The sequence below is a fragment of the Leptodactylus fuscus genome, chromosome 2, assembly GCF_031893055.1.
Source record: "Leptodactylus fuscus isolate aLepFus1 chromosome 2, aLepFus1.hap2, whole genome shotgun sequence".
NCBI classification, from domain to species: domain Eukaryota; kingdom Metazoa; phylum Chordata; class Amphibia; order Anura; family Leptodactylidae; genus Leptodactylus; species Leptodactylus fuscus.
Window position 1 is genome coordinate 24,996,320 of NC_134266.1, and position 21,984 is coordinate 25,018,303.

The window sequence follows — 21,984 nt, forward strand, 5'->3', positions numbered from 1 at the left end:
GCAATGTAAGTGGCAGTGGGGAGGTTGTGTAAGTGAAAGTTTATTTGTTATAGAACTAATTCCTTTTGGGATCAGCACATTTTTACTTTCATAGGTGTAATATTCTGTGTGGAGGCCCATTAAGGGGGCGGTATACTGGGTGGGGCCCAGTAGAGGGGCAATATACTGTGTGGGGCCAGAAAAGGGACCAATATACTCTGTGTGGTCCAATAAAGGAGGCGATATACTGTGTGGGGTTCAATAAAGAGAGCATTATACTGTGTGGGGTCCAATAAAGAGAGCATTATACTGTGTGGAGTCCAATAAAGGGAGCATTATACTGTGTGGGATCCAATAAAGGGAGCAGTATACTGTGTGGGGTCCAATAAAGGGAGCATTATACTGTGTGGGGTCCAATAAAGGGGGCAATATACTGTCTGGGGTCCATTGAAGGGTACAATATATTGTGTGTGGGGTATTAAAGGGAGCATTATACTGTGTGGGGTCCAATAAAGGGGGCAATATACTGTGTGGGGTCCATTGAAGGGTACAATATACTGTGTGTGGGGTATTAAAGGGAGCATTATACTGTGTGGGGTCCAATAAAGGGAGCATTATACTGTGTGGGATCCAATAAAGGGAGCATTATACTGTGTGGGATCCAATAAAGGGAGCATTATACTGTGTGGAGTCCAATAAAGGGAGCATTATACTGTGTAAGATCCAATAAAGGGAGCATTATACTGTGTGGGATCCAATAAAGGGAGCATTATACTGTGTGGGATCCAATAAAGGGAGCATTATACTGTGTGGGATCCAATAAAGGGAGCCTTTATACTGTGTGGGATCCAATATAGGGAGCATTATACTGTGTGGGATCCAATAAAGGGAGCATTATACTGTGTGGGATCCAATAAAGGGAGCATTATACTGTGTGGGGTTCAATAATGGGGGCATTATACTGTGTGGGGTCCATTGAAGGGTACAACATACTGTGTATGGGGGGTAGTAAAGGGTACAATATACTGTGTGGTCTATTGAAGGGTACAATATGCTGTGTGGGGGGGGGGGCAGTAAAGGGAGCATTATACTGTGTGAGGACCAGTAAAGGGGGCAGTGCACTGTGTAGAGTAGAATAATATATGGAGCAGTGCCACATAGGTAGCCTGGCTTTACTGGCCCAAATAACAGATTAATTTGCACTATTTTGTCCAGATTTTTTGACCTATGGCTCCAATAAAACAGGGCATGGTGTACAAATTTTGATATGGGGGGGCCCCTGAAATGACAAATCCACCGCTGTAAATGCTATTTGAGTGAAGCCTAATAAATTCTTATAGAGGATCTACAAGCAGACAGATATTAGCCATATATGCTACAGGTCGCAGCCTGACCCACTGAATGCCCCTTTGATTGACTCTTCGACTGTCCACTTGGCTAATTGATATATAACATATCCAAAAACTGATGAAAAGGCAAACCCTGATCCCTCTGGGGTCAATCTGCCAAACTTAGAAGGATCATCAGCCTTGAAAAATGGGCATAGATGTTATCTCTGTTATCTGATAGAAGACCAAAAATATTGGTGCGGGCCAATGGAATAAGTTATGGGAGATGACACTCCGGGAACATCACCCAAACTGTGACATCTGCTTCTATCCTCTGTGACAGAAATCCACGCAGCTTTGAAAGTGACTGGGATTAGAATTTCAGATAAAATATAATCGATTATTATTATTTTATATTATATTTATTATGAAAAGGACTTGCAGGAAACATGGCCGCTTTCTCTCAAAAACAGTGCCACCCCTGTCCTCAGGCAGTGACTGGTATTACAGTTAAAGGAATGGCACCTTATACCTCATGCTGGTCAGAATGAGGCCTAAATTACATATAGCCTTTTTTTGTACATAGGGAATGGTGCAGATGAATAACGTTCTTAGGGACGGACAGTCAGGGGTTAACACCTGGGGGTTGTGTGCAGGATCCGGTGCCTGCAGGAGGACAGATCGGGCTCTCTAGGTGCTCATCCATGGGAAAAGAAAAGCTTAGAAGCCAGAAGTGGAATTTAGTCAAGCAGAACTTGTACAAGGTGTGTATATTTTTTGCTGGCGACAGTCTGAATGATGTCAGTCTGCTCCATCCGGGTTATGTTGGCTGATCCACGCACCGCCATGGAATGTCACATGATGACGGTTCAAGGCCCATATCATCAGATAAATGATACCAAACAAGGGGGTATTATCTAATATGGCCAAGGAATATTCCAAAAATACCAACATGAGAGTTTTCTAAACAAAAAGTCACAGGAACGCAACACAAAACATCAGAGATGAACTTTTCACCGCTCATGGCCATTAGTCCTGGTTCATGACCGGACACATTTTCAGGTTATTTTTGTACGTGAGGTTTTACAGGGAGTCTGTCCGAAGGAAAATCGATATCACATCAATGACAGCACCTTGTAAAGCAAATCTCCTTCTGCACTATCCAAGGATGTCTTTCTTGTGATGCATTGCGACTCCATGTTCATAAAAATCAGCCTTTTACTATTATGCAAATTAGCAGAAAAGGGGTTTTAGGGGCGTGTCCTCTCTTGCTAGGGTTTCACTCTTTGCTCTAGGCAATTCCATGTCTACCCTATTGCCTGAGACATCTACAACTTTGTAACACTTTTCCCACAGTTAGGGGATATTTTCATGAAAATGGATCAACAATGCAAAATAAGAAAGACATCTTTGGAAAGTGTAGAAGGTAGAAGGTGCTCTGCAAAGTGTGATCATTAATCTGATAATGATTTTCCTGATAACAGACTCCTTATAACCAGTTCTGGACCGCCCATAGACTATATACATCAGGGTGGTCCACTCTTACCTGTACGTCCTTGCAGCGGAGCCGAGTATTACTACAGCCGGAGCTTGGCAGTAATAGGTAGACCTGACAATCTTACCTTTCATATGACACTGGAATCACTATTCTAGGTTTACACTGCCCTATAATGAAGTAGAATTGGGGAAAAAAAGCAAATGCACAATTTTCTTACAGACTTCCATTTTTTTTATTTTTTACAGTGATAAAAATGACAATGTTCTGGGTCGGTACAAAGACAGCAAAACCAAATTTACAAAACTTCAAAACTTTGAAAAATGGTAAACTTTCTTTATGGCTGTACATTCCTTTTAAAGAGACATCTCAGGAGCGGACAAGCCCTCTTCAAGTGAAAGGATAATTTACTTGTGTTCCTCTACAAGCCCCAGAACACAATAGAGGCCGATGGACTGACGTGACTGCCATGGGTCAGATAGGCCTAAACAGCAGTGTCACTGGCTTACAAGGGCAGAATATTGAATTTCTTTCCCTGCAATGTAATCAATCATGTTCCACAAATGTCATATCAAGGCCTGTGACATTCTGTGACACTTCTCCTTACTGCAGGTGAATACATCCTGTGACGGGGCCATCACACACCGCAATAAGCACACACTATACCTGCCCCCTGTGACAGCCCCGCACTGTGATGGATGGCCCTGGGGTCACTTTCAGATTCTCGGGTCACTGTCTTGATGGTTCACATAGACCTCATCACAAGGCAAAACAGCATCTCAGAGTATATACAGTAACATCCTGCCAGCGACTACTCGGCCTCAATATGTATACAGTCACTATCTATCTATCTATCTATCTATCTATCTATCTATCTATCTATCTATCTCATATCTATCTATCATCTATCTATCTATCTATCTATCAATCTATCTCCTATCTATCTATCTATCTATCCAATCATCTATCTATCTCCTATCTATCCCATATCTATCTATCTATCTATCTATCTATCTATCTATGTATCTATCTATCTCCTATCTATCTATCTATCTATCTATCTATCTATCTATGTATCTATCTATCTCCTATCTATCTATCTATCTATCTATCTATCTATCTATCTCCTATCTATCTATCTATCTATCTATCTATCTATCTATCTCCTATCTATCTATCTATCTATCTATCTATCTATCTATCTATCTATCTCCTATCTATCTATCTATCTATCTCCTATCTATCATCTATCTATCTATCTATCTATCTATCTATCTATCTATCTATCTATCTCCTATCTATCTATCTATCTATCTATCTATCTCCTATCTATCTATCTATCTATCTATCTATCTCCTATCTATCTATCTATCTATCTCATATCTATCTATTCCATGACTTCGGGGACTTATAGCTATCAAAGCCATAAATAGTTGAAACCCCCGCCCCATACAACAAATTAACATGGACCCCGTCATATTTGGTTAGTGGGATTGGCCACAGATTTATTTAAAGTAATTTAACAATTTAGAGTAAATATTTAAATGAAATTGAACCGTAATATCAACAAATGGATTTTCCATGTCGCTGTTGACCTTGACCTTTGTCGTTATGGCATCCGCTGACCACCAGCGGGCATGTAGGCCACTTATCTTCCTTCCTGGGACATGGGGGCGGTGTACCCTCTACACCTGGCCCTGACCAACCCCACCTGCCAACACTATAGCTCGTTCCAAACCATCCTGGAGACCGGACAAAAAACACATCCAGACCGATGGGAATCAGCTGAACCCCATCATTAAGCAGAAGGTCCCTATTGTCCCCTTCTAATTCCGCATGCCTCATTGTTACACCTCCCAAGGACCTAACAAATCTGGACACTCTAACATTCAAGACACGTCTTGCCCGTTCAAGGTCCGCAGGGACCCGAGCGCCCCGCCATCGCACACGGGGCACCATCTCGGACCACACCATGATCACTTTACTGAAGAAATCAGGGAAACGGGAGAAGTCTTGTTTTATGACCGAAATCAGGTCCGCCAGCTTGCTAAGGTCATTACCTCCGGCGTGGATCAAAAAAACTACTGTGTTAGTCACCGACCTGCTAAACTTTGCCACCTCCGCTAAGACACGATTCTACCGCAGTCCCCTGATACCAAGCCAATGGACGTCCACGCCGAAGAAACCCAGAGACATACCTCCCGGACAAACTGCCGCTCTGCCCAAAATATTTAGGAGTGCCCGAGAATCCATACTGACACCACCGAGGAACCTGAAGAAAAGAAACCAAAATAACCAAACAACAACAGTAATAATCAAGACATGAGCAAATCCGGGTGAATATATGAGCGGTAGCTATCCGACTACTAGCTCCCCAACGCGCAGCGCGCAGAAAAAGGTTAGAGAGAACGCAGCGCGAAACAAACAGACCTCACTAACCTCCAAACACAACACAGACAACACAGACATCAGCAGCTCCAACAGTGAGAATGACACAGGACGACGCATATCCCTACGCAGACTACACTGCTTCCAAACTTTGAGAATCTGTCGAACAACAAAAGACTTAATAATTTGAACAATGAGCAAAAAAAATCATATAATGAATATTGTAAATGAAAAATAATTATCGTAATACTTTATGACTATGAAACATGGGGAAAAAAAATCGTAAAAATTTAATTAAATACACATTTAAAAAAAAACCAAACAAAAACACTATAATTTAGATTATTTTAAAGGGATTCTACCATTTAAAACCTTTTTTTTTTTCTCCCTAACACGTCAGAATTGCCTTAAGAAAGGCTATTCTTCTCCTACCTTCAGATGTCTTCTCCGCTTCTCAGTTAAAATCCCATTTTCCACCGTATGCAAATGAGTTCTCTCGCAGCACTCGGGGTGGGCCCCAGCACTCAAACAGCACTGGAGGCCTCTGGCGGAACGGGGTCTTCACCGCGTCTTCTTCTGGGGGTTGGCTTCAAACTTCTAGGGCAAAGCCGACTGCGCATGCCCGCCGGCCACAAGAAAATGGCCGCTTACACAGTATTGGCACTGTAGAGTTCTCTCGCAGCATTGGGGACCGCCCCAAGTGCTGTGAGAGAACTCATTTGCATACTGTCGGAAAACAGGATTTTAACCGCACGGCGGGGCGGAGAAGACATCTAAAGGTAGGAGAAGAATAGCCTTTCTTAAGGCTATTCTGACGTGTTAGGGAGAAAAAAAAGGTTTTTAATGATAGGATCCCTTTAAATAAATAAATAAATAATAATTATAAAAAATTTTAAAAAAAGTTTCTGTAAGTTCTAGTGAGGAAAGGTCACACTGAGCTCATACTCTGAACATATCACTTGAGAAATAGGAAATAATAATCCCATCTTGTTGCTCTGTATGACGTAAAACAACAATTTTTCAATATAAATGACAGTTAAAAAAAAAGTAGGAAATAATAAATTTATTTTTATTAACTTTAAAATTTAGCAAATTTATATTCCACCATAAATCCGTAAAATAATGTTGTCATCAGGTGTATCACTATATTGTTTCTCCTGCTTCTCGGCCCCTATGAACCTTCTCTCTCTCTGTAACCTCAGCTATGGTCACTGATAAGCCCAGGTCAGGAGGTGAGACTGAGGACAGGTTTGTTAGTGGGTCTCCTGGCCAGGCCCCCTCAGACGGGGATATGTGATCTTGGCTGGTAAATCATTACACAGTATCTTGGATGGTTGGTGATCCCAGAGCTGTTGATGGGACAGATTATTGCAATGTATTGAGAGATGGATATGTGCCAGTCACTGATCGGCTGGGGATCAGCAGCACAATAAATGGAGGCAATGAAACGAGGGCTAATAAGAAGCAGAGGAGAGACTATTAACCATTGTGTGTCTGAGCGCACAAAGACAGGGTTCCATACTGTACTAAGGTCACCGCAGCTCAGTACGGAAAACCATTGGGCTAATCTCAGGCCCTTGTCATTCAGAAGGATTCTTATACAGTGCTTGTGCAAACTTTTAGGTAAAAAATGCTACAAAGTGAAAATGCTTTCAGAAATAGAAGGGTTAATCGTTTTTTTTTTTAGTAGAAAATGTTAAAACAAAAAACATCTGCAGCAGGAAGGAGTTAAAGTAGTCTGCCACCTCCAAAATGGCTACTAAACCAGTTATATACTGGGGAAGGGCACTCGTATTTTTAATTTTTTTGTCAATGTGCATTCTATTTGCAGAGATCAACTTTTAATCTGTATGCAAATGACCTGTTCAGGAGTGTGGCTTCATATGTCAGAGAGTAATGTCAGGACGTACTGTGTGGCGTTCCTTCGAGGCGAAACGATTGGTTTGGCTTCATATTGGCCATTACCTACAGGAATAGTCTAAGGGTTAGTTCACGCATAAAAACCACCTGGCTTATTTTGGTCCAGAAAAAAAACAGCTTCCTAATTAGGAAGCAGTTTTTTGACCTCGAGGCGTTTTCTGGAGCAGTTTTTGGTAAAAACTGCTTCAGAAAACGCCAGGCAGTTTTCCCCTCCCCTACATTGAATGGACCGTAAAAAAAACGTGTCATGTTTTCGGTCGCTTTTTTTTTTTGCAAAAAACGCGCCAAAAACGCAACCCTTTTTTGGCAAAAAAAAAAAACACGACACGTTTTTCGCCTCCCGTTCACTTATATTGCTTTCCTCAGGCAGAATCCACCTGAAGAAAAGGTCATGTCGCTTCTTTTTTCTGCTAGCAGCAAAAAACTGCTAGCCGAAAAACGAAAGCTAGCGGTGTCCATAGACCACCATTGTATGGAGGCAAATGTTGAGGCGAAATCCGCTGTCAAAATCTGCCTCATTGCCCCCATGTGAACTAGCCCTAACAGGTAACAGCAGGTATTATACTGTGCCAAAGACAATAAAGGGGAACATTATACTGTGTGGGGACCAATAAAATGGGGGACATTATACTGTGTGGGGTGCAGTCAAATGTGCATTATGCTGTGTGGGGGCATGTAAAGGGGGCATTTGCTGTAGGGTGGACAATAAAAAGGTATATTATACTGTTTCCGGCGGACTAAAGGGGCCTTATACTCTGAAGGCTGTAAAGAGAGACCCATTAACTATCTTTGTGTGACCACTACACTAACTACAACAGGTCACCTGCTGAATTATTAAAGAGGACCTTTCCTGGTTTGGGGCACAGGCAGTTCCATATACTGCTGGAAAGCCGACAGTGCGCTGTGTCCCGGTACCGTAGCGCTTTACAGTCAGAAGGGCGTTCCTGACAATCTGTCAGGAACGTCCTTCTCCACAGCAGCGCCTATCGCACTGTACAGTGTGAGCAAGGAAGAACGCTCCCTCCCCCTGCTCACATTGCTCGTCCATAGACGCCCTTCTGACTGTAAAGAGCTACGGTACCGGGACCGATAGCGGTTTACCCGGGGCACAGATCAGGAAAGCTGATAGTGTGCTGAATTCAGTGCACTGTCAGCTTTCCAGCAGTATATAGAGCTGCCTGTGCCCAAATCTGATGAAAGGTCCTCTTTAAGATTTCTCCCCAGTAACAAGCTCTGTAGGTTTTTGCTTAAATTTGCCTTTTTTTTTTTAAACTTTGTTTTTGTGTAAACAACAAACTAAGTGAGAAGGAGGAAGCCACAGAAAGGAGGAGGAAGCCACAGACAGTCCTCGGCCGCTGGGACTTCAAAGCCGCCTAAGCACTGACTTGTCTCCAGTGAAATGTATTGGCAGATTCATCATTGATAGCATCTTCCAATGACTCGGGGACCTTTAATCTCTGTGACCATGGGCCCGGCCGCATCTTTCCCAGAGGTTCTTGTATCATGCGGCAGCAATGGCTGTCACATAGTCAAGACTGATTATTACATGCGAGGATACCAGTAAATTTGGGAAACAAACTCTATAATGGGAAGAGTTGACCATGTAAACAGATTCTCTGGTTACAGGCTTCAATGTATGGTTGGCATCCATTCCCATGGCTACTGGTTCCCAAGCTGGCCATGACTATTAGGTTACAGTCGGCCGACTCATAGACAATATGGTATTTGGTTCACAAATTGGGTAATTTCAGCATGTCCAGTATTAGAAGAGAGAAACAGCGACAAGTCTGTCTATGGGCTGTGTGACAAGTCTGTCTATGGGCTGTGTCTGGTATTACAGAATCATCTTTTAATTAAATAGGGCTGAGCTGCAATACCAGACACAGCCCATGGTGGCGCTATCTCCGGAACTTTGCACAGCCCTTGTTATAATTTAATACAAAATGTTTAAGCCCTGATATATGGCAACCCTAATTCTTGCAATTTATTTCAACATCAATAAAAAAAAAAAAATCAAACGGTGGCACCAAATGCCCCAATAATGTAATTTTATTGACCAATTGCCCCATTATACAAAAAAATAATAATTTAAGATCTATCGACTTGATGGGAAATGACTCTCCGGATCACGTCTCCTGTGTCTTTTGAGGAAGAACATCCGATTGACCTCACTAATCGAGATGTCCCGTATGGCAGGAATGGCGTCTGGATCGGACACTTTCATCACTTGGTTTTTGGCGTAGGTGTCTACAGAAGAAAGGAAATATGGAAATAAAGCCAAAAGCCCCTTTGACACATAAGATAGCAGTAGTAGGTGGAAGGGGGCTGTTGGGGGCTTAGCTACAGATTTACTGGGGTGCTTTAAAGGGATTCTACTAGAGATGAGCGAGTACTGTTCGGATCAGCCGATCCGAACAGCACGCTCCATAGAAAAGAATGGATGCACCTGGTACTTCCGCTTTGACGGCGGCCGGCCGCTTAACCCCCCGCGTGCTGGCTACGTCCATTCATTTCTATGCGAGCGTGCTGTTCGGATCGGCTGATCCCAACAGTACTCGCTCATCTCTAGATTCTACCATTAAACTACCTTTTTTTCTAATGAACACGTCGGAATAGCCTTAAGAAAGGCTATTCGTCTCCTACCTTTAGACGTGGTCTCTGCCGCGCCGTTCCGTAGAAATACCGGTTTTAATCAGTATGCAAATGAGCTCTCCGCAGCAATGAGGGCGGGCCCCAGCGCTGAAACACCGATGAGCGCGTCCCCATTGCTGCCCAGAGCTCTTTCCTGCGCCGCCTCCTTCTTCTGAAGCAACTCCGCCTCTTCTGGCATCCCTTGCTCTTGTAGTTCCATACAGGAGCATAGAGAGGCCACCCCAAAATGGCCGCCGGCCAGCTCCTGTATTGAACTGCAAGAGCGGCTACCCAAAAATGGCCGCCGGCCGTCTCCTGTATTGAACTGCAAGAGCGGCTACCCAAAAATGGCCGCCGGCCATTACCAGTTAAAACCGGTATTTCTACTGAACGGCACGACGGAGACCACGTCTAAAGGTAGGAGACGAATAGCCTTTCTTAAGGCTATTCTGACGTGGTAATTAGAAAAAAAAGTAGTTTAATGGTAGAATCCCTTTAAGCTATGGCTGTAGTTACTGGGACCCCAGAAAGAATTACAGAACTTAAATCTGCTCCAGTCCCAAATCTTTTGGGTTTCTGGAGAAGTCACAGCGGCTTGGAAACAAATTTTTATAACATCCCCCCCCCCCCCGTTCCAAATTTTTTGAAGTCAGCTGAGGTCACGATGGTTTAGGAAGTAAATTTTATAAGGCCCCATTCCCAACTTTGGGACTGACAGAACCCATAAAGGTCCCAATCCCAATTCTTTTGGGTGCCTGGGGAAGTCATGGTGGCTTGGGAAGCAAATTTTATAAATACATTTTTGGGACAAGTCCTGTCAACTCAAAGGGAATTACCATGACACAATTTTGAATAAAAGTCTGTTCAGTGGGGTCCGAATACATGGACCCTCACCAGTCCCTGCAATGGATGTCCATTTCCCTTTCCGGTGGGATGTATGGGAGATATGGAAAGGACTAAGTGCAAGGACTCATCTGTTTGCATATATTCGGTAGTAGTTGTATACAGGCCCTGACGCCTGATGGAGCCCAAAGACCCTCTTTCACATGACAACACATGGCGTATGTTAGGCGGGGTTCACACAATGTAATTTGGCACGTAATGTGGCACGTAGACGCCGCGGGAGCTTTTGCGGGCCGTATACGCTCCCATTGTTTTCAATGGGAGCCGGTACCGTATACGCGGCGCTATTTTGCGGCCGTGATTTTGCGGTGGCCGCAAAATAGCGCCGCGTATACGGTACCGGCTCCCATTGAAAACAATGGGAGCGTATACGGCCCGCAAAAGCTCCTGCGGCGTCTACGTGCCACATTACGTGCCAAATTACATCGTGTGAACCCGGCCTTAGTGGGGAACTGTTACAGGTTTTACATTGAGATTAGGATATAGAAGTAACAGGTACAATCCTGGCCAGTAATCCTCAGTGACCGCCATACTGTACTGAATGAAGCCTTGTTACCTGTTACAGTGTGTATGGAGTCCAGGGGTGCTGTGTTCATCAGGTTTATGCCAAACAAAAAGATATAGGCAATGCCCAACGTGACCATGAGGTATACGGGGATAGCTACAGCCCAGTATCTAGGAAGCAAATAAAGCATTTAGGTACAAGGAATACAGACTATGGCAAACAGTCAATGTGAACAGAATTTCCAGCCCTCGCGCCATGCCAATATAGGGACTACTCACTTTTGAGGCCAATATGTCAGTCCTAAGGAGTGCAGCCACGACTCAGGGATGTACGCCCATGTTAGATACAGGACTAGAAGACATTGGAAGATTAGGCAAGGGTCATAATATATAGGACATAGGATGAAATATAATTGTGGGGTCCTTGACAGAAAGTGTTCAATTTCCCTGCAGCACCCCCATAGGGAAAACGAAGCATTACACAGCTCACATGGAAGTCATTAGTCTGTCCATGTAACTTATGGATTCTTAGTCACTGTTCACTCATTAGGATTAAAAGGGGGCACCACTGTATTAATGAATGGGAGATCGTTCATTTTAGTGATGGGTGTGGCCACCACCAATCAAAACATGAATGTAATAGTCACCCTTTAATTAGAAGTATTGTACTGTATTGTGCATGCAGCTCCTAAGAAAATGGTTGTGTCTCCATGGAAATAGACTACAAAGAGACCTAGTGTAGTCAGGTCCCGCAGGCCTACTCCCTTCCATCTTCTGGGTAAATGAGTCTGTGATGGCTGGTTATATCAGTACACGGTCATATTCAGGATTCTGGATACTTACATAACCCACACTGGGATGCCAGGTAGAGGACAAATCCATAAATGGCTCTTTCCGGCAGAGGAGAAGGCGAGTTTTCTACCATTTTGTGATCTTGAAGAGCCTATGAAATGAAATAAGGATCTAATAATTATCCTTCTCTAACATCAGCAGATTGAGGCTGGAATGGCTTGACATACCAGTCAGGATTAGGGTTGAGCCGATCTTAAGATTTCATGATCAATTTCAAAATCAGATTTCTGATCATTTTCCAGCCGATCCCGATCGTGAAATTTGCTCGATCGCCGATTGGGATCTGATCTTTTCCGATCCCGATCCTCAACCCTAGTCAATGCTTCTCTATGGGAAAACTCACTTAGGGGTTGAGCCGATCTTGAAATAATCTCCGACCTCAATCCTGCTGGAAAAGATCAGGTCGGAATTCCGATCACGATCGTGATATTTACCCGATCGCCGATCGGAATCCGATCTTTCCCGATCCTGATCGCTCAACCCTAGTCAGGATGAAAACTGATAAGGAATCTCATCACAAGGAAGCAGCCGAGTAATCCAGTCCTGTAACGAGCAAGTGCACGGACACCGTCATAACGGGATGAAACGGTAGTGTGAACCCTTCCTTAGAGGACGTATGAGTGACAAAAATGAAAATAATTGTACATTGAACAATTGTAAAAAGAGAATGGATATCTCCATAGGGTAAATATATTCTCAGCTACATGGGCCTGCTGTGTCAGGACGCAGAACAATCGCACTTAGTGTCAGGAAGAGGTTTTATTCAAGCAGAACAGAAAGTACAAGCAGCCCCGAGAGATCCTGGTTGTAATTTTTGTGTGTTTTAGAAATACTAAGCACTTCACAAAGAGCGGGGATGTCGGCAGGATGAAGGTGAAGAGTAACAGCCAAGGCGATCATCTCCAGACAAAGGAGCCGGCAGGTCAGTGCTTGACTGAGAACCAAGTCAATTATAGGGAAGCAATAGGGGCGTGAAGAGAGATCTGCCTCTTACACTACACTCTGGGGGTCGTCCATCATCATATGCCAAAATTATGCCCCAATTTTGTCAGACATAAAACGCCTCGTAAATCCTGCACCAAATTTACCAATTCTTCACCCCCATTGACAGATGGCTCAGGTTTGTTGTTAACCCACTAAAGGCCGGGGGCGGGGGAATGTGTTTGATTCCCAGTTATTAGTTTTAGAATAATGTGATGAGGATAACAAATAGCTTCATGTTATTTAGTGTTTTGGTGACATATTTAAAGAGGACCTTTCATGGTTTGGGGTACAGGCAGTTCTATATACTGCTGGAAAGCCGACAGTGCACTGAATTCATCACACTGTCGGCTTTCCCAATCTGTGCCCCGGGTAAAGCGCTATCGGTCCCGGTACCGTAGCTCTTTACAGTTAGAAGGGCGTTTCTGACACTCTGTCAGGTACGTCCTTCTATACAAGCAGCGCCTATAGTGCTGTACAGTGTGAGCGGGGAGGAACGCCCCCTTCCTCTGCTCACAGTGCTCGTCCATAGACGAGTATTATCAGGAGGGGAGGGGGCGTTCCTCCCCACTATCACAGTACAACGCGATAGGCACTGCTTGTACAGAAGGACGTACCTGACAGACTGTCAGGAACGCCCTTCTGACTGTGAAGAGCTACAGTACCGGGACCGATAGCTCTTCACCAGGGACACAGATCAGGAAAGCCGACAGTGCGCTGAATTCAGTGCACTGTCGGCTTTCCAGCAGTATATAGAACTGCCTGTACCCCAAACCATGAAAGGTCCTCTTCAAAGGGGTGGCCCAGGATAAAATTTATTTTTTAAAATTAGGCCAGGTGAAAAAAAACAAAAAAATACTCACCCATCTTCAGTGCTCTGATGTTCTCCCAGTGTGCTCCAGTTCACAAGTAGTCCCTCACCAGTCATGAGTGGTGGGGACTTCTGACGGAAGAAAACAGCGGACCGCACTGGGAGGCACCGGAGCACCGAAGACAGGTGAGTATGGTGTATTTTTTTGGGGGGGTTGGGTCACACACACAAGTGTGGGCAGAGTTAGGCCTGTACCATCAAAAAAGTAAATTTTTAGACAATTGAAGTTTTTTTTTTAAATTAAATACACAATATATTCAATTTTCTAGCTGTCAACACAAAAGCTTAATGGTCCGTTCACACGGAGGAAAGTGGCGCTGTTTATGGCACCGAATTTTCCACGCTGAAAAAAAAGCCTCCCATTGACTTCAATGGGTGCCACTAGCTTGTTTTTCTACGCGCGGAATTTTCGGCACCATAAACTTTGAACTTTCTGACGTCAATAATTTTATTTTTGGCACTAGGTTGCACTTTGGCTCAAAAAACTGCAGAAAAATCCACAACTAAAAAAGCTGTGTTTCCACAATATGTGGCCTTAGATTACAAAAGTTTTATACTACAGCACCATATAGGCATCTATTCAATGGGGGCTCCGAGCCCAGAAGAAAAGGCAGTCGAGAGTTTGCACAATTTCTATATATACAGAGAGCACAAGTCCCAACCAGTGCTAAAAAATGGACCTCAAAGATGGCAAATTTTATACAAATATGTGGGCATTTCTGGAAGTTTTATGGCCGCTACTAGGGAGTCTTAACAGCACAAATGGAAGACTAAGGGGAATTTTATTAAGATTGGCTGGGAACCATCTTCATTCTCACTCTGTTCCACCCATTAAAGAGGACCTTTCAACACTTTTGGGCACATGCAGTGTTATATACTGCCAGAAAGCCAACAGTGCGCTGAGTTCAGCGCACTGTCGGCTTTCCCGATCTGTGCCCGGTGTAAAGAGCTTACGGTGCCGGTACCGTAGTGCTCTATGGTCAGAAGGGCGTTTCTGACCATTAGCCAGAGACGTCCTTCTGCCTCGCGGCGCCAATTGCGCTGTGCTGTGGAGCCGGGAGGAACGCCCCCTCCCTCTGCTCACAGCGCTCGTCCATAGACGAGTATTATCAGGAGCGGGAGGGGGGAGTTCCTCCCCGCGCCACAGCACAGCGCGATTGGCGCCGCGAGGAAGAAGGACGTCTCTGGCTAATGGTCAGAAACGCCCTTCTGACCATAGAGCACTACGGTACCGGCACCGTAAGCTCTTTACACCGGGCACAGATCGGGAAAGCCGACAGTGCGCTGAACTCAGCGCACTGTCGGCTTTCTGGCAGTATATGACACTGCATGTGCCCAAAAGTGGTGAAAGGTCCTCTTTAAATGTGCCTATGTGCATCCCATATAGTAAATCTGGGCCAAACATTTGAGCCCCATGAAACCAAATGGTGAGGGGTCCCTGTGCTCCCCCTTCCATGCTCTACCTTGAAACACATAACACACATATGGTAGAGGATGGACGTGAAACGTCTTAGGCCGGGTTCACATGGGTTTTTTTGGACTGGATTTTGACGCAGAAGTCGGTGCAAAAAATGGTTCGCCGCGACTGGATGCCGGTACAGTGCATTCCGCTCCAGATTAGGCCCAATTGAATGGGCCTAGTCGGGAGGGAGTGTCACGCCGTGGACTCTGTGGCGGATTCTACAAGATAGGGCAGCTTGCTTCTTTTTCCCGCGAGAAGCAAAAAACTGCTAGTGGAAATGGAAGGCGTTTTTTGGAGCCGGATTCTGAGGCGGATTCTACGTCAAAATCTGGATCAAAAAACCCCATGTGAACTCAGCCTTGGAGGAATCTACAGGCTGTGGACCACTGTGAGAGTTTCACACACTACTAGTTTTTTAATTAAAAAAATAAAATAAAATTAATTTTTTTCTTTTTTTTGGTAATGTATTACATTGGATTTTGTGATAATGCAGCAGCAGAAGCATAAGACAGAAATGGAGTGGCACTATTGAAGTATTCAGTTTTTGGTTTGTCTTGCAGTCAAGTGTAACTGAATAAACAGATTCTTAGATTACCTATGGAGCAGCGATGGCTGATAACAGGGAGTGGAAGCAACGGGGGAGGGGTGGGGGGGGTCCATGAAAAGTCAACAAAAGTTCACTGCTGTTAATCAGCAACTTAACCAAAATGTGGTGAGAAAAAAATGGTCAATGTGAGGTCAGGGATGATGGAAGACACAGCGATGAGTTATAATGAGCAGAAAATTATAATATTGTCTGGATTGCGATTTTCTAGCTTCTGTACTAAGCGGAGGGGGCGTCTGAGGTCCGGCATCCTTCCCCTAAATATTCTACGGCTGCATGGGCATGACCACATCAAACTGTAAGGCTAGGTTCACACTACTCTTAGGGTAAGTTCACACAGAGTTTTTTGGTCAGGGTTTTGGCATTGTCAAAACTGGACCGGAAAACAAGTGAGAGTTTTCTGAGGCGTTTTTTGCCATTTGAAGCGTTTTTTCAGGTGTTTTTCGAGGAGTTTCCTGATCCATTTCCTCTTGGGATGTGGTCATGAATTATATTTAAAAAAAACGCCTGGCGTTTCCTGATCAGGTTTTTGCCAAAAACGCTTCAGGTTTCTGACCAAAAAACGTGAGCAGGAAAAACCGGCTCACATTGACTTGCATTGAAGCTGGAAAACGCTCAGGCTTCAAAAAAGAATGAACATCTCGCTTCTTTTTTGCCGCTAGTGGAAAAGGCTCAGAAGCGATTTGTATACTTTGAACGGTGAGGCGTTTTTTGGTTCAAGCTTTGGAGGCGGATTTCTGCCAAAACCCTGACCAAAAAACTCTGTGTGAACTTAGCCTAAAAAGGGGGGAAAAACAAACAAACAAAAACCTCAGTTGCTTAGGCTATGTTCACATCTGCGTTGGAGTCTCCACCGAAGAAATCAAACCCCATTATAGTCCATTGGGGCCGCGTGTGGGTCCCCCTGGCGGTCCTGGACAATGGAGATCCCAGTGTAGGTGTGATCCTAGCCTTAAGCCGGGTTCACATGGGGGTTTTCTGGACCGGATTTTGACGCGGAGGCTGCCTCAGAATTTGGTCCAAAAAACAGCTAGCCGCGACCGGATGCCGGTGCAGTGCATACAGTGCACCGGCATCCAGTCGCGGCATTCTGCTCTGGATTAAGTCCAAATGAATGGGCTTAGTCGGGAGGGAGTGTCGCGCCACGGACATCTGCAGCTGACTCAGCTGCGCAATCCGCCTGAAGAAAAGGCATGTCGCTCCTTTTTTCCGCGAGCGGCAACAAACAGCTCACAGAAAAAAGGAACCCATTGAATTCAATGGGAGGCCGTTTTTTTGACCCGAATTCCGCGCCAAAATCCTGACGAAAAAACCCCGTGTGAACCCGGCTTTATTCTCCACCCCGTGTGAACCCGGCTTTATTCTCCACCCTGTGTGAACCCGGCTTTATTCTCCACCCCGTGTGAACCCGGCTTTATTCTCCACCCCGTGTGAACCCGGCTTTATTCTCCACCCCGTGTGAACCCAGCTTTATTCTCCACCCTGTGTGAACCCGGCTTTATTCTCCACCCTGTGTGAACCCGGCTTTATTCTCCACCCTGTGTGAACCCGGCTTTATTCTCCACCCCGTGTGAACCTGGCTTTATTCTGCACCCCGAAAATTTAATTCATAAAATTATAAGTTAAAAAAAAAGGATCACGCCACAAAAGACTATGTGCAGAACCAAAATCTTTTCCTGAAAAAAAATAAATAAAAAAAAATTGTATACAGCGGCATACATGTACAGAACAAAAAGCTACCGCCAGAGTGCTGACATGAAAAACTAAAAAAACAAAAATCAAAAACCTGTGAGGTCCATAAAATGGTCTTGGTCCTGGAGGGGTTAATATAGCATTCCCAGTGGGAACTCCAGTAGAGGAGAGTAACCCGCACATGACATGAGAGTGACCAGTTCAGGGGTAGGTCACCAGGGCCCTATCTAAACTACAGGAGGTGGTGAGATACTGATGTCCCTCTCCATGAACAGAAACAAACACTTCATTTTCACATGGCCTCCAGGACGGCTGTCAGCAGCTACAAGTGACAGTCACTGCCCGGCCCATCACATTCCTACAGGTGAACATGGCAGGGGTTGAACGGAGTTCAACTCCCATAGACAAGGTGGGTGCACCATCTACACCCTATGTGACGGAACATTAAGGTGACCATACATGGCATAGTGATTGTTATCAATACGGCTAGAGAAGATCATCATTAAAGGGGATCTGTTAGGCTAAGTTCACACAGAGTTTTTTGGTCAGGGTTTTGGCAGAAATCCACCTCCAAACCCTGAACCAAAAAACGCCTCACCATTCAAAGTATACAAAACCCTTCTGAGTCTTTTCCGCTAGCGGCAAAAAAGAAGCGAGATGAATTCAATGGGTTCCTTTCTTGAGTCCATGGCACGACACCTTCCTCCCGACTAGGCCCATTCATTTGGGCCTAAGCTGGAGTGGAATGCTGCGACTGGATGTCGCCACACTGTATGCACCACACTGGTATCCAGTCGCGGTTAGCCGTTTTTTGGACCAGATTCTGAGGCGGCATCTGCTTCAAAATCCGGTCCAAAACCCCCCGTGTGAACCCGGCTTAAGGGTGAGTGATTTAGTGTCCCAAATTGAACTGACAGGTTCCCTTTAAAGCGGATTTGTAGTATTTTTTTTGTGCACGATTTTGTGAACGTTGGGGGAGATTTACCTTGCCTTGTATTTCAGTTCTCTGGTGAAGAAGAGGAAAACAATGTAGGGCTGCTATAGCGTCTGACGTGGTCTTTGAAAACCGCTCTAGAAGAGACTGGCGCCAAAGAATGTCCTTCACTGTGGAGGAGCAGCACATCTCTATATAGAATTCAGTGGTGCTATGCTCCATTTTACCTGTGGTGGCGCTGTCAAGAAATTGAACGCTTGTTGTCACATTTCCCTGCGGTTTACTGCCGATTGCTTGAGAACAGACTGGGCCAAATTTGCAAGGATACTCCCTAATTTTCAGTTACAGTCCTGGCAAATTTGGGTTTGTATCAACCAGAAAAGGGAATGTGGCCTACAAAACAGTGCCCAAGGCGGGTGACTTGGCCGGTTTAGGGGTGGGACTTGACTAGTTTAGGGGGTGGGACTTGGCCAGTTTAGGGGGTAGGATTTGGCAGTCTGGGGTGGAACTTACAAATCCCGATTGTACCAACTTTAAAGTTGTCAGCTATGCCTGTAACCAACTTTCCCAGACAACGCCTTTAAGAAGAAGGGGTTGGCCAAAGACGAAGATCCCGTTAGACTGCGGAAACGCAGCTTTTTTTCTTGCAGATTTTGCTGCGTTTTTTTGAGCCAAAGTCAAGAATGACTACAAAAGGAAAGAAAATATATAAGAAGTTCTTACACTTCTACCTTCTACTCAATACATTCAGGAATTTGGCTCAAAAACACAGCAAAATCTGCAACAGAAAAAAGCTGCGTTTCTGCAACATGGAGGCTTCAGCCTTAAAAGGGTTTTCTTGGGCTTCAAAAAAGGCCATCAATATCAGATATGAATGGTGAGGGGTGCCCATAGTCCACCCCCCTCCACGACCTGATGTTGATGGCCATCATTGTTGTGTTGCTGGAGACCGCTCTAAGTGTGAAACCTTCTTGAATATTAAGTTTCCTCCAAGTTCTGAGGCCTGGAGGGAGTTATTAACTCCAAGGGGTCACAATGGCTGTGAGAACCGGGAGACATTTTTTCTCAAGCTCAAGGGGTCAATCGCTGATCAGGACAATAGCTGTGGCTTGGTAATATTTCACGGTGACACTAGCTGAGGGGAATGGATTATTATCTCTCCATCACCACTCACTGCCGGCCAACTTGGCTGATAACATCACTCATGGCCGGGGCCACTAAAGCCTCTTAAATGGCCTCAATAAACACAGCAATCTTCTCACTTTTACGTTAGAAGTGGACAGAGTAGAGCGCAGCGGGGTTTTACTTGTTGAAATGAATCTGTCATTGCTTGGGACACAGGGGACTGATACCTGGAAATTCAGCAGGGTTTACCCTAAGGGTGAGCTCACACGGAGTAAAGTGCCGCGTGATGTGGCATGTATATGCTGCGTGAGCTTTTGCGGGCCGTTCACGCTCCCACTGATTTCAATGGGAGCCAGGATCGTATACGCGGCGCTATTTTGCTAATCTCTAAATCCTCACCTCCTGCGCGTTTGACCCGATCCAGTCACAGCTCATCCCCAAACTCACTGAAGTCATCACCCCAGCCCTAACCCATCTCTTCAACCTATCCCTAGCCACTGGATCCTTCCCCTCTGCCTTCAGACATGCCACAGTCACACCTATACATAAGAAACCGTCCCTCGACCCGTCCTCTCCTGCCAACTATCGTCCCATCTCACTGCTCCCGTACGCCTCAAAACTTCTTGAGCAACACGTCCACTCTGAACTCTCCTCCTATCTCTCGTCCAACCTGCTCTTTGACAGACTTCAGTCAGGCTTCAGACCCCGGCACTCCACTGAAACTGCCCTAACAAAAGTCACTAATGACCTTCTAACCGCCAAAGCCAAGCGCCATTAATCTGTCCCCCTCTATTTGCCCCTGAAGAAGATGGAGGCGGTGCTGGAGTTACCTCGCAGCATTGGGGACGCCCCCAGTGCTGCGAGAGAACTCAATTGCATACCGACGAAAACCGGATTATACACCGAACAGCGGCCCGGAGAAGACATCTAAAGGTAGGAGAAGATTAGCCTAAGGTTATTCCTACATGTTAGGGACAAAAAATTTAGTTTTAATGATAGGATCCCTTTAAAGGATTATCTTATCTTATTATAATGTGGGGTATATGATGTTAGGGTGACTGTAGGAGCATTAGGGCTAGTTCACACGTAGTTATTTGGTTCGGATTTTGACGTGGGAAGCCGCATCAGAATCCGGACCAAAATGCACCTGTCGCGGCTTCGGACAGTCGCAGCTTTCCGCTCCAGATTAGGCCCAGATGGGCCTAGTCCGGAGGGATTGTCTTGACGTAGATGCTGCGTCGGAATCCGCGTTAAGATAGGGCAGGTCGCTTCTTTTTGCTTGTCGAAAAAGGAAATGACCGGCTCCCATTGAATTGAATGGGAGGTGTTTTTTTTACCCAGATTTTGACGCGGATTCCGAGTCAAAATCCAGACCAAATAACTACGAGTGAACTAGCCCTTATACTGTTGGGGGGGGGGGGGGCGCAAAGAAAAAATGAGAGAACGGGTGAAATCAATGTAGAAGTGGGCGGGGCTAAATATGCATAGTGTGCCATAAGTTTTGTTCCTCTTTCTGTCCTTTGAAGGGTGGGAGGTCTGCACAGGACATGGCTGCCGAGCACAATAAGCTTGAAGACCCCTCTCTAGTCAGTGCCCCCCTCCTCTATAACAATAACCACTGATTCTAATAGACACCCTACCTACCCTTTTTGGCTTGTACTGTGGCATTGGAATAAACATTACAGTAGTAGGGGCTTCTAAAATCCCATTTTCCAGGAGGGGAACCAACAACCTGCCTACACAGCACAAAGCTCTAGGCAGGAGACTGTGTATGGGCTAGAGAGATAAAGCAGAAGCAGCAGAGCCTACAGCCCCTGCACTACTAGTCTCATACTCACGGGTTACTGCAGCCATCAAGCACTTCCTGTAGTGAGCTGTTATTCATCATCACACCAGCAGGTGGCGCTGGCATGGAACGCAAACAATGTGACCCAAAATCTTCGGTTTACAGGCTGTTCTGCCATTTCACCAGCAGATGGCGCCAGTACAGACAAGCAGATGGATTTTAGCTGTGACTTCTCCTTCCTGTGTAGTATTTTGGACACTCCTCGTCCTGCTTTGTATTCCTTCTCGTCATCACATTGCGTCTCAGTAGGAGCCTGGCATCTGCAGGGATCTGCTGAATGTCTGTGAGGGGGCAAGAAGGGGCTTCAGCCTCTACTTGTGTTTCCTTAGGTGAGTGTCTTATTACCCCAGGCGGGGGCATCACTGGCATGGTAGTGGTGTGCTGGGGGCATCTCAAGCATGTCATGTAATAATGTATCAGCCACCCTGTGCTATACCCTCACTATATACAGATACAATGTATATCATAC

The 21,984-nt window shown here is 45.2% G+C and overlaps 1 protein-coding gene across 1 annotated transcript; it reads right to left on the reverse strand.

Annotated features, from left to right (window-relative positions):
• Window positions 1-9,141: 9,141 nt before the first annotated feature.
• Window positions 9,142-21,561, reverse strand: PIGP (phosphatidylinositol glycan anchor biosynthesis class P). The gene is made up of 5 exons (XM_075262583.1): window positions 21,508-21,561; window positions 11,992-12,091; window positions 11,428-11,500; window positions 11,201-11,319; window positions 9,142-9,357 (listed from the first exon to the last, which is right to left on the reverse strand). Exons 2-5 carry the CDS (start codon window positions 12,071-12,073, stop codon window positions 9,206-9,208), a joined length of 426 nt encoding a protein of 141 aa, XP_075118684.1. The 5' UTR covers window positions 12,074-12,091; window positions 21,508-21,561; the 3' UTR covers window positions 9,142-9,205.
• Between the last annotated feature and the right edge of the window lie 423 nt (window positions 21,562-21,984).

Coding starts and splice junctions, on each gene's coding strand:
- PIGP (XM_075262583.1), bottom strand. CDS start 12,073: ATGGTAGAAAACTCGCCTTCTCCTCTGCCGGAAAGAGCCATTTATGGA. Junction 11,501..11,991: donor GGCATCCCAGTGTGGGTTAT/GTAAGTATCCAG, acceptor AATGTCTTCTAG/TCCTGTATCTAACATGGGCG. Junction 9,358..11,200: donor CTCCATACACACTGTAACAG/GTAACAAGGCTT, acceptor TTTCTTCTGTAG/ACACCTACGCCAAAAACCAA.